The 14,668-nt window shown below is 37.9% G+C and overlaps 1 protein-coding gene across 3 annotated transcripts in view; it reads left to right on the forward strand.

Annotated features, from left to right (window-relative positions):
• Positions 1–8,518: 8,518 nt before the first annotated feature.
• LOC121294515 (proprotein convertase subtilisin/kexin type 6-like) overlaps positions 8,519–14,668 on the forward strand; it is a 30,064-nt gene continuing 23,914 nt past the window's right edge. The window contains exons 1-6 of one of the 3 annotated variants that reach the window (XM_041218310.1): positions 8,519–8,825; positions 9,330–9,388; positions 11,481–11,585; positions 12,800–12,910; positions 14,160–14,303; positions 14,483–14,559. In XM_041218310.1, coding sequence (XP_041074244.1) covers positions 11,547–11,585; positions 12,800–12,910; positions 14,160–14,303; positions 14,483–14,559 — 371 coding nt within the window. In that variant the 5' untranslated portion in view covers positions 8,519–8,825; positions 9,330–9,388; positions 11,481–11,546. Of the gene's footprint in view, positions 8,826–9,018; positions 9,389–11,480; positions 11,586–12,799; positions 12,911–14,159; positions 14,304–14,482; positions 14,560–14,668 lie in introns of those variants that run through there. The other 2 variants (XM_041218308.1, XM_041218309.1) reach the window with 2 other exon arrangements.

Here is a 14,668-nt window from a genome sequence, read left to right on the forward strand (position 1 = left end):
GTCTTCTCTAAATATAAAATAAAAATCATGCTAAATGTACCTTCATATTGTATTGGTTCCGAGTTTACACCTCGGGTTGCCCTAACAAAGAGTAAGATTAAAAAAGGTAAGATCCATCCCTTGCTGTGGTGAACCACACACAATGAACTTGAGTGCTGTAACCACAACTAAAAGAAAATGGAACAGAAATGCAGAATGCTAGAACGGATACATTGTGCATTAAGATGAATCCATTAAAATAAGTTCAGGTTTTAAATATCCAGTTTCAAACTAGCGGCAAATCATCTGGTTATTAACCTGGCAGATCCCTTCATTAGTGTTCTATTATAATTCATTATTATACTTTCTTAACCAATCAATAGGATCTCTTTAAAAATATAAAGATGTTTAATTTGTTTCACAGTATGATACAATAAGAAATGATTGTATCCAATTGCATCCTACGCTATATGAATGTGCAGGATCCAAAATAAAAAATGTAACAATATTTTTAACCCAAAAACAGTGAAAAATACCACCTGAGAGTCAGAAGCACTGGTAATAGTGCATCTGGAGTAAATGGTGTCTGACTGGATAAGGCATCATAAATATGGATTATGGGGTTGTTGTATTCCCACACCTTGAAGAAATAAAGTTTAAATATGAAGTAGGGCTTTAAGGGTTACACCTTTCAATTTCCTAACAATGTGAAGCTGCTTTGGGCTTTCCTTGCAATCAAACAGATAATGCTCCCTTGCTGCTAGCCTGCCCTTGTGAGCCACATGCCTCGCTAGATCAGGAAGGCAGGGCTTTCTCTGAAATTGAAGGTAATGTGCTACTGTCCTGTTGTTGAATTTCCATGTGGGTTTCTCAATGTCTAAGCAAAAGATTTAAAGCTGTTGTAGCCTTGGTTCAAGCCAGAATTCAATCTTTATGAAGCTGTCCTTTTAGAATTGTGTTCAGTACTACTCCATCTCACTGCTTTCCTCCGCCTCCTGAAGATCCACCCCTCCTACTCTGCACTGGTCTTGCCTGACCTCAGCACCGCATTAGTGGATCCTCTGCTGGTGCACTGTCCTTGCACTATTGCACTACTAATATGTCATTGTCGATAAACCTATATCCAACAATACTTGTTGTAATCCTTACTTGTTGCATCCTAGTCCATATTGTATTTTAGTAGTATTATTTGCACTTACTATAAACTATACTGTATTTAAGTGTTACTCTTGCATTGTAAGCCTGTACTGCCCTGTAACACCTGAAAGGCACCTTGGATAAAGGTGTCTGCCAAATAAATAAATACATAAATAATAATAATTTTATAACTTAATGTTGATATTATAGGCAGCATCAGGCAGGCCTGGGATTATGCAGAGCACAAAGAGGCTCAGGAGGACATTTAAAACATGCAGCCCTATTGCTGTGAATCACAAATTACAGCAGCCCGTTTGTACTAGAGCTGGGTTATTTATGTTTCGCATGCATTGCTTCTTTTTTCTGGTGTAGACGCAGTTTCTGTTTTCTAATGTTTTGAGGTGGGGGGCTGATGTTCTATTCTTATACAGTTTAGCAGCACACACATTAGAACTTCCTGCATCTTTACAAAAACCTTGTTATACATATATTTACTGATATGTATAGACATACCATCAAGCTACAAGACCACATAAAAGTAAATAGGCTCGGTCCATGGTGGTTTATTAATTTAGTTCAGCGTGCTTTCTTTGAAATGGTCTTTAGCGACTGAGCTGTAACAACAGGTGAACCAATACAAGAGTAAACATAAGCTTCAATATGATGAATATATCAATGGAATTGCCCAGGTTTCATAGCACTTACATCTGGTGCATGTCATTATATCTAGTGCAAGCCATTTCTTTGCAAACAGTTTCACAAAAGGAGCATACAAACAACAAGTATCCTGCAAACAGTATTTTCAAACAGGCTGCCTTCTAAAATTATTAGCATTGCATGGAGTGACTAGGCAGGATTTGTTGGTATGTAGCTGCACACCTGTAGGGCTGTGGACAGAACATACAGTAGACACACATTAAGGAAAACAGTAATGTAAGCAGAAATGCACCAGGAAATACAGAGCTTGGTCTGCAGTTTGAATGTTTATATTTAGGAACGTCAGAAACTATTCAAAAGAACTGAAGCAGTAAAGCACCACGCGGAGGACCTTGCTGGTAAAACACACTTTGTAATGTCGAGTCACTTCTGCCAGCTCGACTCCCACAAGACTGCAAACATATACTTTCACCCCTATGGTTCCAACTGGTCTGATATTACCGGAATTACAGGTTAAAATGTACTCTCGTTCATCAGATTATTTATTTGTGGTATAACAGCCCTTTTTTTGGTCTGACAGCCTCTGTCCACACTGCAGGCATGGCACTACTGCTCTGTCCTGGGAATGGCGATCCCCCCTCAACATTGTCTACACATGACCCAGAATTAGCTAGAGAATATGGGCTGAGAATACCATATCAATTAAAAAATGGTCTATTGGAAAACAGATACTTTCATGGGAAGTATTCAATTCAACTATATCAAGTGTTCGTACATTCTAACAGCAGAGTGGGCTGGTGTCTCCTGAGGTCTGCAATATGAAATAATTCACCTCCACTGTGGGTTCAGTTCCAGCCCTGGTTGAATGCATCAGAAGGCTTTCCAGATACATAGTTCTAGATAAGCAACCTGGCACCTTTGCTGTAGGTCACATGGTCTGCTTTTCGTCAGTTTGAACTACAACGAAGTGGTAAGGTACCAGAAAGCAGCCGCAACTTTTAATCTATATAGCTGTTTTTAAAGTGAAATATTTCCATATTTAAATTAGAATGATCAAATTCATACAAAGAAAAACGACCTTTCAGCTAACAAGACCCTTCTTGTTGGTTTAAAAATTCAGTAACCTTTACCGCCATGTGGCCAGTCTTGAACCTTTTCATATATGTTATTTCTTGATTAAGTTTAAGTTTTAAAGAAGGTACAGACAGGAATACAATTATATTAATATACTGTATAATGCTTTATTTGTTTCTCTCTAGCCTCGGTAGAAAACCTATACCTTTCATATACACATATACCCTGCAAGCTGCATGGGCCCTGTGTTACACTGTCAGTAAATATGAAATAAAAATGCAACATAATATGATCGCCCTGATTTTTGACTTGTTAGCACCAGTGAAAGTTTTTGTCCTTTTAAAAAAATGAAGGCATTACTTTGCACTGGTGAATACAATACAACAAACATTCCCAATATGAGCTTGTAAAACACCATTCCTGTCAAGTTGCCCAAAACTGTCAGTCAGCTGAGGAAATACATATATTCATGGTCGGGCTGTAAAAAATGTGTGTAGTCACTGCATTGTCTAGGCACAAACATCCACAGTCTAAATTCATAATTGCTAAGGGCCAGCTAACGTGTACTTCGGGACATTTAGTAAGTGTTTATTACCTTATTTTAAATAACTCTGTGATTAGAATGCTGGTTATTCTGTTTATACTGGACCAGGTCTGGCAGGAACAAGCATTTGTCTTTTATTGGTAAAAGCTAGGTGGAGTTTAGCATTGTGCCAAATGTTTCAGAAACTTTGCTTAACAAACAACTCCAAAAATATAGCAAGTAGCGCAAAGGTTTTTGTACAGTTGAACAAAGATTGTGCAATTAAAAAAAAAAAAAAAAAAAAAAAACCCACGCTACTAAAACCCACACTAAATTACAGCTCTGTGTTATTTAAATGATTTTTTCCAGGACTTAAACACTTTATACAACTACTGCTTCTGTATCTGCCTGTCTGAGGGTGGCTGGGGGGCAAGGTGTCATTTTCAGCTGAGAATCGATGCTAGTTAAAGATTAGTTTAATTACAAGGAATTTTACTGTATTAAGATTCTAACTGGTGTAATTCTTCAAATAACCACAAGTTGGTGCTATAATACTGAGATTGAATCTAAGCAAAATGCCAGTTCCCGCATCCCAAAGTCAATCGACTCTCACTGTTGTTGAAACTATATGTTTTCAATACATTTTTCTCAACATAATAGCTGGATGGGTTAGTTCACTATTTGGATGTTAGAAAATCAACAGCAACAGTAAAGGGTTGATTCACTTTGGTTAACTGTATCCACATTTTTTTTTACTGTTATACCATTAGTTGCATTACATTTTTATCTAGTGTGAACTACACAACATATTGCAGGCTATGTGAATGACCTAAAAGTTGGATGGAACTATAAAACATTAAGACACACGGTTTGCCACATTTTTGTACCTATATTTGGCCAAGAAATAAGGCTTATTTTTGTACCTGAAATGTAAGCACATAGCAGGTGCATCTCTGTAACTGTAAAACTTTCAATCCACCAGAGGCATTCTTTAACTGGCCACAAGCATTGCATTTACATGAACATTTAACAGTAAAGTACTGCTGTGTTCAGACTGCACGCAAGTGCTGTTGTGTTGTTAGCTGTCACGCAAATGCATAGCATGTCATTTTTATATATCGCTGAATCCTGAGATAACCTTGCTTAAAATGAAGAATGCACGTACAGTTAGTCCATTCTAAAACAACTAGTATTTGAAATGGATGTGTAAAAAGCATTTTTGGCATGTGGAGTTTTGTAGATGGTATAAAATAGAGGTTTCGTACAATCTAGCATGCTTATTAATGTGTACAAACCTCACTTGAACACAAGTGCTCAGCAGAGAATTCTAGTAATCAACGGGAGTACAAGGCAGAGGTGTATTATACTAATCTTTCTTACACAGACATGCCAATAGAAAGAGTCCTTGGCGTTAGAACCTGGCTTTGTATGTAAAGCAAAGTACTTAAAACCCTGAAATCAAAGAAAGAGCCGTCTGCTCTGTACTTTATTAACCCTTACACAGCCAGCAGCTTCCACGCTTGCATCAGAGTACAGGCAGCTGGGCTCAGGCTACATTTCTGAAATATATTAATGTGAATAATATAATCATGTGAAAAATAATACAATAATTACAAGAGGCAACTTGGTATTCGTATAAAATATCTAACCTAAAAATCTGACATGGGCAAATTTTGCTTTTACTCAGCTCTAGCCTGACAGTAGATTGTGTATTTGTTTTTACATCCAGCTGAGCAGCAAGCAACACAAAAAAATGACTTAAACTGCAGCCACATTTTTCTAAAGCTTCTCCCAGGCCAGCTTCTCCCGCTAGGAATCCATTCTAAAAGACAGTGTGATACAGGCCGGTTTGAGCAAGCTAACATTGGTACCGAAGTGCTGCTTTCAAATCAGAACTAATATTGTCATTGATTGACCTTGTTTAATACTTTCTATTGATTTGCCACCCATGTTAGATAGTTAATTAACTTGTAGAGGTTGCTCTGATATTCTGATTTTGTATTGCCCAAGACTGTGTTGGATGTTGTGCAAGCAAATTAAACAATTTGTTTAAAGAACATTCTTTTGCCTTTGAAATAGACTCAGACACTGACGCTGTCCCTTGCACGAAAACAACAAAAGCAACAAGTTCCGTGTGACTGACACAAGACCTGTGATCTTCCAGGCTGATTAATAAACAACACGGAATACCAATTTAGGTTTTAGTTGTTAACATGTAAAATGTATTAAAAACTGCATCATGTCTTTTTGAAAAGTCTTGTTTGTAACCAGGGTTCCACTCTGCCCTTCAAATCCCAGAATTCAATTAAAGGAAGAAACAGAGTAAGTTGACATTCACCCTCTGGTTTAGAAGGTCTCGGGAGTCTTCACTGGGTTTAAAACTACAGGTTTTTGCACCTTTGATAAAAAAAGAGGAGAAGATCTAGTACAATGCCAAAATTCAATGCTAACAAGATCAATCTTTTGTAGCCTTGAATCAGACATAGTGAATAACATTGCTTTCAATAAACAATGCAATGAGAAATTGGTATGCCATTGGAGACACCTATTTCTATGTCTGTGTGCAGGTTACTAAACATAATGTAGCAGGGTTTTATTTTCAGATTTTCAGCTTAACAGAAGTACAATGACCACATATTTATCAGAGCTTTTTACTCCTTGGACCACATGACTCATTATTGAATGATTTACTAGCTTTGTAACTAGTAAAATCAGATTGAATCGTGCAAAGTACTTTTCTGCACATTACATAGATTTTTTTGCAGCTGTTAAGTTGTGTTGCTATGTGCCTGCTCTATAGTTGTTCATCTCTGAGCTTCACTTGGAGCAGATTTTACTTTGCTAACCTCTGCTGGTTAGCAAAGTAAAAGAAACAGAAACACTGCACTCTAATGCTTCTCATTGAAAGAAGGCCAGTAATTACCTGGTATGTTTACCCTTGACTCTCCTGGGAGATGGAGAAGCATGACTTCTTTTTCTGGATGAAAGCAACGATACTGGCGAGTCACTCCTGAGCCGAACCGTCTCTTAACACTTAAAAGAGACAAAATCAAGGCTTTCAAAAAAACGTCTCTCACCTGTGAATAGCACGACAGCTAGCAGCTTACAAGTTTGCTGTGGGGCATTGCTTGTTTTTATGGTCTCTATCTTTGCACCACACTAAGTTTGAGGACACTGTTTTACCCAAGATAACTTCCCCAGTCTGAGCCTCACACTCACTTTCTATGTGAAAAATGTATTGTAATGTCTGTTTTTAGCTATAATGCAGTTTAGAGATTTAATTTATAACCGGTTACCAGTAAGATAATCAAAGGGGTAATCTACAGAAGTCATGCAGTAAACACAGGCTTTAAAATTGTAGTGTATTACTGTATGTGATTGTGGAACAGATTAAATAGATTTTTTTCATTAATGAATAATGACCTGATTCCATCTGAATTAATAATGCACAACTTCTGCTATAAATGTAGAGCAGAAGACATTTCATTAGATTGTTAATGATTCAAGGGAGTGCCCTTCCACCACGCAGTCATAAATTCTGAGGTAAACCTGGCCGTGCATACAGTCTGGTTAACTATAGCTTCCTCAGTGGTATCTATCGCATGTAGAATATGCTGTAAAACCTGCCGAGTTCTTGGCAAGCCACTTCTACAAAGGTAAAGTAGAAGACATGAGGAAGACATTTAATTGAACATTGTTGGAGATGTAGAACAAGTGTCTCTCACTGGATTCAGTACACATTTCAAATGAGCTTCTGCAGGAATTTGTTCGGAGCCTGGGAAGCACACAGCATCAAATACAGCAGGGCACTCTAATTGGGCTTCGGATTGTAAAGTCAGCGACAGTGACTGACACAGTCTTAGTGACCATGACAAGTTACTGCAAAGCTAGGGCTCAGTCATTACTGTGTCAAACAAGTAAGCAATGATTCCCTTTGCAGCCACAATCATATCAGTCTGAAAACCACTTTCTTTCTCAATGCTTGGGGAAATTGCAAGGTAAACAGTTGCCATAACAACATGCTAATATATATATATATTTGTTGCCACATCCACGATGTTAAAAGAATTATATCTAGAGGTAGCTATAGATAATAGTGACTGCGTGGTACAGCCAAGAACAGCTTTCACTGGCTTACTGGTAGGATCGTGGCTCAGAATAAAAGCAGTTCAGTTTTCCCTCTGTGAAAATCCCAGTGTGCACTGAGGTCAAGCCAAATTAAAGTTATTAACCTCTAAAGATTTACTGCTCAAACCGTCATCTATTTAGCCTGCTTTGAATGCAAATCAACAAGAAGACTGTACTGTTGTGAAATTAGTAAAGGGTATCAAGGAGTTTTACATCAACAGTTCTGTTTTTATAGTTCTTCAATTTTGTGTATCCGTGTCACCTACAGAAAATACACTTATAGCTCAATAGTAACAGTTATTATCATTGGTTAATCCGTTGGGTTTTCAATCACTCAAAGGCGATGATAATCGATTACTGTCAAGGTCCAAAGCAGACAATAGAGCATTCTCACTTTTCTACGTAATTGTTGCATCTCATTAGCACCAACCAACACCCACTCTGCGGATTCTTTAATCTCAGTGCTGGGAATAGTGTTGCCAACACTCGGGTCTGTTCTGTTAATATAAGCATGTTCTCTTTCGTGTTTGTTATCAGCAATTTTAGGCATTTATTAACTCGCCAAAAACGGACGGTAATATTTGGTAAATGGAATTGTGGTGTACTGGTATTTCCCACAAATAATCGTCTGGACGTTTGATGTTTTGAGGCCTCCTGGGAACTGCAGACTGGAACTGGGAGCTGTAGTATATGTTTGATTACAACTCCTCTGCACAGACTTCAAGTGTATAAGGGTTTGTTTGTTTGTTTTTTTCCCTCACTGGCATGCAAGCTACAAACTAAATACATGCTAATGAGGGCAAACAACCGCGCAACAGATAACTGAATACAATTACAAAACAGACTACTAACTGCTGAAATGAACCTTTTGTCGAACTTGTAATATACCGCGGTGCATATTGGTCTGAACAAGTTAAAAATACGACTACGACTACTACTACTAATAATAATAATAATGTATTCATTTTATATAACCAATATGCATTCCATGTCAATACAGTCCAGGTAATGAAAGCTAGTGTTTTATACCATTATTATTTTACGTACCACCTAGTGCAGCTATGTACACCGATATAACATCAAAATGGGTTGCTATGCCACCTGACAGAGCTACTGGAACGGAAGAAGAAAATTAAAATAATTTCATCACACAACAAAACAGCCGAGCACAGTACAGAGTAGCAATACAATCCCTCGCGGATTAAGTTAGTCGTTTTAATAGTTTTTCCAGACTCCCTCACTTCAGATTTACGCGGAGTTAAAGGTGTGCAGCTCGACAATACTAGCTGCTCTGATCTCTGGCTGCAACCCAGCACTTCTGACGCCGGTTCGAGATTTACCTTCTATTTTCTCCTGCTATAGGCTGAGTGGGAGTGCGTCTCGGCATTGGCTGCTGTGTTGACATATAGTGGAGCGTTAGCGCGGCACGAGCCACTTCTTTCTAATTGAAGTTTTTTTTTTTTTTTTTTTTAAATATATAATATATATATATATATATATATATATATATATATATATATATATATATATATATATATATATAGTGCACACAGGGAATGTAAAACCATCTCGGTCCGAGGACATGTACGCCTCTCGCACAAATTAAAAGAAGCACTGTGTTATTATTATTATTATTATTATTATTATTATTATTATTATTATTATTATTATTGCAAAAGTTGCTATTTGCGTTTCTTCAGCGCTACGATCATGCAACACTGTGCCAGCATGCATCTGAGTTTTAGATTTTTTTTATTTTTAACTTTTTTTGTTTGTGAATCCCTGTCTACTCGAAATATTTACACTAATCACTGGGCCGTTCGAATTACAGGAGGACCTGAAGAAGCTGATAAACTAGCTACAAAATATGGCTATAATAATTTAGGGCAGGTAAGACATTTTTTTTTTATATAAATGGTTTTGCTTCGTTGCTATTGCAGATGCAGTTAACTACATACTGTATGCATTTGTCACGGGGAAAAAAATAGTAGTTTAAATGTAATTTCTAGCAAACAGTGGTTCTATCTTGCAGTACACACAAGGTATCATTCATCGGTTTATTTTCTACAGCAGCTTAAATACCAAATAAAGGTGTTGATTCGAAGTGTTTAGCAGGAATAGCAACACACAGTAGTGTTCGGGTTGTATGTGTATCATAAAGGAACCGGCACCGTACTGTAGAGTAAACGAGAAGCGTGGTTTACATGCAATACATTACAAGTTATAAGGAAAGCTTTCCAAATTAAACCGGTAAAGCTGCTTGTTTCAGTGCAAGATGATTCAGGGACACGGCTGGTTCTACGTGCACTGGGAATGGGATAATTCGTGTTATAAAGTGTGGTCTCCAACTTTATTTTAGCTGCCAGCGGCCAATGCATTTCCAAACAATTCAAAGCCATCTTGTGGTGGACTGGGGCAATACGCAGGGAAGACAGAAGCTTGACTCACCGAGGGAAGACGGCTATGGCGTTACTAGTTTGGTGTCATTGTTTATAAAAAAAAATGAACATTCACAGCTCAGAACAGCTGTCCAAGAGCGAACTACAGCAGTGCAGTAATTGTGTTGATTGGGCGATGCAGACAACTCCGCTTGCGTTTGTGTAAATGAATTGTTTGGTCGCTTAAGGCTGACAAACAGGTCTTGCAGAAGGCTCCCTTTGCCCTTCTCCTTTGAGTTAATTAGATTCTCTTGCTGGCATCACCTGATTTGTGTCCTGGGCGCTAACAGCATAGACACGCACAGGTTGGCTGATGCTGTGGATAGAGGGTTAAAAAGTGAAACGCTATAAAAACAATGCAAAGACCAACCACCTTGGTAAACACCGAGCAATTGAAAGTGGAGAAAAAGGCAATGCACAAAAAATATACTCTATTCAGTGAATGACGGTTGATTGGAATACAACAAAGAGTATTTGCATTTTGACGTTTAATTTATATTCACAACCCACATGACACCCATTGAAAAATTGCTTGTCACCCATTGCCTATTCTAGTAACTTAATTTCTGTCACAGTCAGCAGACTCTGATACTGTTCTCTAAGGGCATGACCAGCTAGCCTCAAATAGCCTTCCCATTTGATTGTTTTCAGCACTAGAGTAGCAGGGGGGTTGTTATGGGGGGGGTGTATAATTTGCAAGCATTTGTAGGTACTCTGTATCCAAGGAACCAAATTGTGATGAAAAATAACCTAGCTGATAGTGGCTTGATGCTTATTATTTTGATATGATTGGATAGTAATAGATGTTTTACTTGGTTTACAGCACACTGCACATATGTAACTTTATTTAGCAATTGTTTCTCAAACTGCTTGAAGATACTGAAAATTGGAGACAATTCAGTTTTAATATCTGTCACATTTAGTACATCAGATATCTGGAACACAGTGTGCAAAACATATTGTACTAGTACACAACAGAAAAATAACTTTATCAGTGGAATATGTTTGTATCACCACAGCGCTCTCATTTCCTAAACTGTATCAGTAAATTGACCAGTAAGACCCGCTAAAGCACCGCTTGAGGGTGGCGTGGAGGGAGGGTCTGTTGTCATGGTGTTTATACACTCCATACAATATATTTTTGGAATGAGAAAATATGAGAAGCAATTCATTCTCAATCACTGACCATGCTGCCGCTTCCTCTTGTTTTATTAATTTGATCTTCTCTCATGAAGCAGTCATCCAATGTTGATTAAACATGTTATTGATGTTCATTGAGTATTTGAATCTAGGTCACAATGACCTGCTGTGACTGATTGGGCTAATGAACACTAGATCTTGAACTGCCTGACTCATCAAATCTGCATTTGCTGCAAGAATGTTTTCAGTATACTGTGATTAAAGGTTGCACCCGTAGGAGAAAAGTGCTCATTCTTATCTGCTTTTTTTTTTTTTTTCACTTTGCTGGAATATAAATGTGTTCATATAAGAATTTCCCCAAATCTCACAATGTTTGTATTTGTTCTTTTCTTTTTGTTTTTAAGATTGGAAGCTTGGATGGTCACTACCATTTTCATCACAGCAAAATTGTTAAAAGATCTGCTTTCACTATGAAGGGGGAACATAACTTTATCCACATGGACCCAAAGGTACGTTTCAGAGAACCTTTTGGTAGGACTATTAAATTGTACACTAATCCACAATATGTTAACTTGTCATTCTGACTGTCAAGTTTTTGAAGGCATCATTTAGATGCAAAACTGATTTTTCCATATCAGTACATACTGTATGTACATTTTTGTTTTGAATTATTAACTTAATAACTATATAAAAGCAAATCTGAAGCACTGTTTATATTATCTATAAATACATAAAACTAGCAAGTACAAATGTCCTTTTTATCATATCCGATAAAGAATGTGGCTGGCTTGAAATAGTGTCCGCTCCTCATCAACAGTCTCTCCTCTACACACTCTTCAGCTCACCTCTTCTGATCTTGATAGAAAAAGAAAGCGCTCCTCATTTACTCATTGCTGGCGGACACTCAAACAGATACGACCGTGTCCCAAGATGTGTGTGCGAATGGGAGGTGTTGAACACTCGGTGACCGCACCCTACCCAATACTGCAGCCTCTGCTGATCTCATCTTGCTGCGTGACAAAGCTTGCAAGACGTTTCGGCTAGTGTTGTCTTTAGTGGGACGCTTGTCTACTCGGCTGATTTGAGTTTTTTAAAGTTTGATCTAAGAATTGGGAATGAAGATGTCATTGATTGCAGTATTTCAGTGATTGGTAATGTGTTAAGTGTCCACCAGAGGGAGTTGCTAAAATGAAAAACTCTCACGACCGCTCTACAGCACTTAGAGAACACAAACTGTGTTCTCTGACCTGAGGCAGGTGCCTGGTCAAAAGATTGGGTAAACAGTTCAAGAATTTACAGTGTAGATGAATAACAAATTAACTTTTATTGGTGTGCACATTATATAGTATGTGTAAAGCCATTTTCTGCTTCATTGCATTCTCCGTTGTGGTTTCCAGCCCTCTGATAGTGGAGTTGTTGGAGCGTATCATAGATTTGATTGGTGTAGGATTTTACACTTGCATGATGAAATATGTTCATACTGGCTTTGCATTATAGAAGAGATTTTAGTTCCAGACCTAAATACATATGAGGATTTGATGTTTTTTTTTTTTATTATTTATTTTTTGTTTCTTTTAATGGTATTAAAGACTAAGCAATATTTAAAGGGGTGGTGTCCACATTAAACCAGGTTGTTGACTGTATAGCTGTTTCTTGTCAAATGTTATCAGTATTGCTAAATCACCAGTTTATTCCATTTCTAATCACTGCCCTAATTCTCTAGGTTAACTGGATCCAACAGCAAGTAGTAAAAACACGGGTGAAAAGATATACACGGAATGATTTAAATTTTATCCACTTCAACGATCCCAAATGGTCCAATATGTGGTACATAGTAAGTAACCCTTAACCTTTTCTATATTTGCCGCTGTATTAGTGGAAGACAAGTATGTACTGTTCGTAATGTAGTGGCTTTGTTAATCTCTCCTCTGCCCCACATATTAATAGGGCTGCATCCTGCATTAATGTACCTACTGATAGATTCTTTAATTAAAAGGATGTGTGATAAGAAGTCTTTCTATTTGGCCATGCATGCAATGATGCAGACGTCTATGAGGTAAATCCTAGTAAAGTTGAGCTTGGAATGGATTAAACAACACCACAGGACATAAGGAGATGAGGGTGCCACAGTTATTTACTTCAGTTGTCCCAAGTGAGAAGCTAAATATAGTTTACTAATTCAGTCTCTACATATAAACTTGGAGTGTGATTTCTGAGCTCTGCAGAATTGTAAAACTTAAGTGTGGGCATATATTCACAAATTTCAGAATAGTATTTCTTGTATTAGTCTCAACACAAAACAACACTTGCCCTAACTTGTGCTTTACATTTTTAAGCATTAGAATGTTATTTCAATGTTTACCACCATGAAAACACACAATTATTTTTAAAATGAGCATGAATGCAACATTCATCCACTAGGAGCTAATTCCATTAGTATCGGAAGTAGAAACTCATTTTAACGGTTGTGATTGCAGGCAAATGCATTAGAATGCATTTCACATTTACAGTGTGGATCTTGCAGGTAAGCTGACAGTGATCAGATCATGCACCAATGCCCTTTACTGTAAGATGCACATCTATTGCATGCATGTCTATTGGTCTCTGTGGTGTTTGCTCTGCAATGCCGCTCAGCATTCAGACTCTTCTCATTTGTCACAATGCATTTTCCAAATCTTCCAAGTGAAGGCATTCTCACAAAGTAATTTATCTTCCTCTTACTTGAAATGGTGAAATAAATCGGTAAAGAATCCTGGCAGGATTTTCAAAGCCAAACGGGCAGCTGAGACAAAACAAAAGGGAGATTTACTGTAAGACAGCTGGTGAACATGTTCTTAATAGAACAGCTTTCCCAAGGCTTGTCTCCAGGGAACGAATTGTGCAATAAGAACGCTACACAAAGGGAACTGCAAGGGATTAGGAGACGGTTTTAGAAATGACAGTGACAGACTGGTTCGTATTTCTGTAATCCATACAAGAGGCACATGCATGGTAGTTTGTTTTTTTTGTTTTTTTGTATATAAACCTGTTCTGTGCTTTTCCACAGTGCTTGAATATTCAGCTGTTGTCTTTCTTTTGTTCAGCACTGTGGTGACAAGAGCAATCACTGTCGTTCAGAGATGAACATCCTGGCAGCCTGGCAGAGAGGGTACACGGGCAAGAATGTTGTGGTAACCATCCTGGATGACGGCATTGAGAAAAACCACCCAGACCTGGCACAGAATTACGTATGTGAAAAAATAAAAAACAAAACCTTCTGTAAACTAATCTGATCCAACCTGGGGATATGTGTTGGAACTGGCCTGTTTTTAATTTGTAGTTTTACATGGAATAGATGTAGGTCATGATGATTCTATAATTTTACATGTGTGTATATATGTCTGTCTGTGTTGCATTTGTTTTCCAGGATTCACTTGCAAGCTATGATGTCAATGGGAACGACCATGATCCCACTCCACGCTACGACGCCAGCAATGAAAACAAGTATGTGCCAATCTGTCTCTGCCAGTGCTGCTGCTGACAACTAGGTTTCTGTCAGAGCCCCAGCTTTACGAGTGAAAACATGTAGGGTGAGCTAATGCAGTAAGAGAAT

This window comes from Polyodon spathula, chromosome 19 (assembly GCF_017654505.1).
Source record: "Polyodon spathula isolate WHYD16114869_AA chromosome 19, ASM1765450v1, whole genome shotgun sequence".
NCBI classification, from domain to species: domain Eukaryota; kingdom Metazoa; phylum Chordata; class Actinopteri; order Acipenseriformes; family Polyodontidae; genus Polyodon; species Polyodon spathula.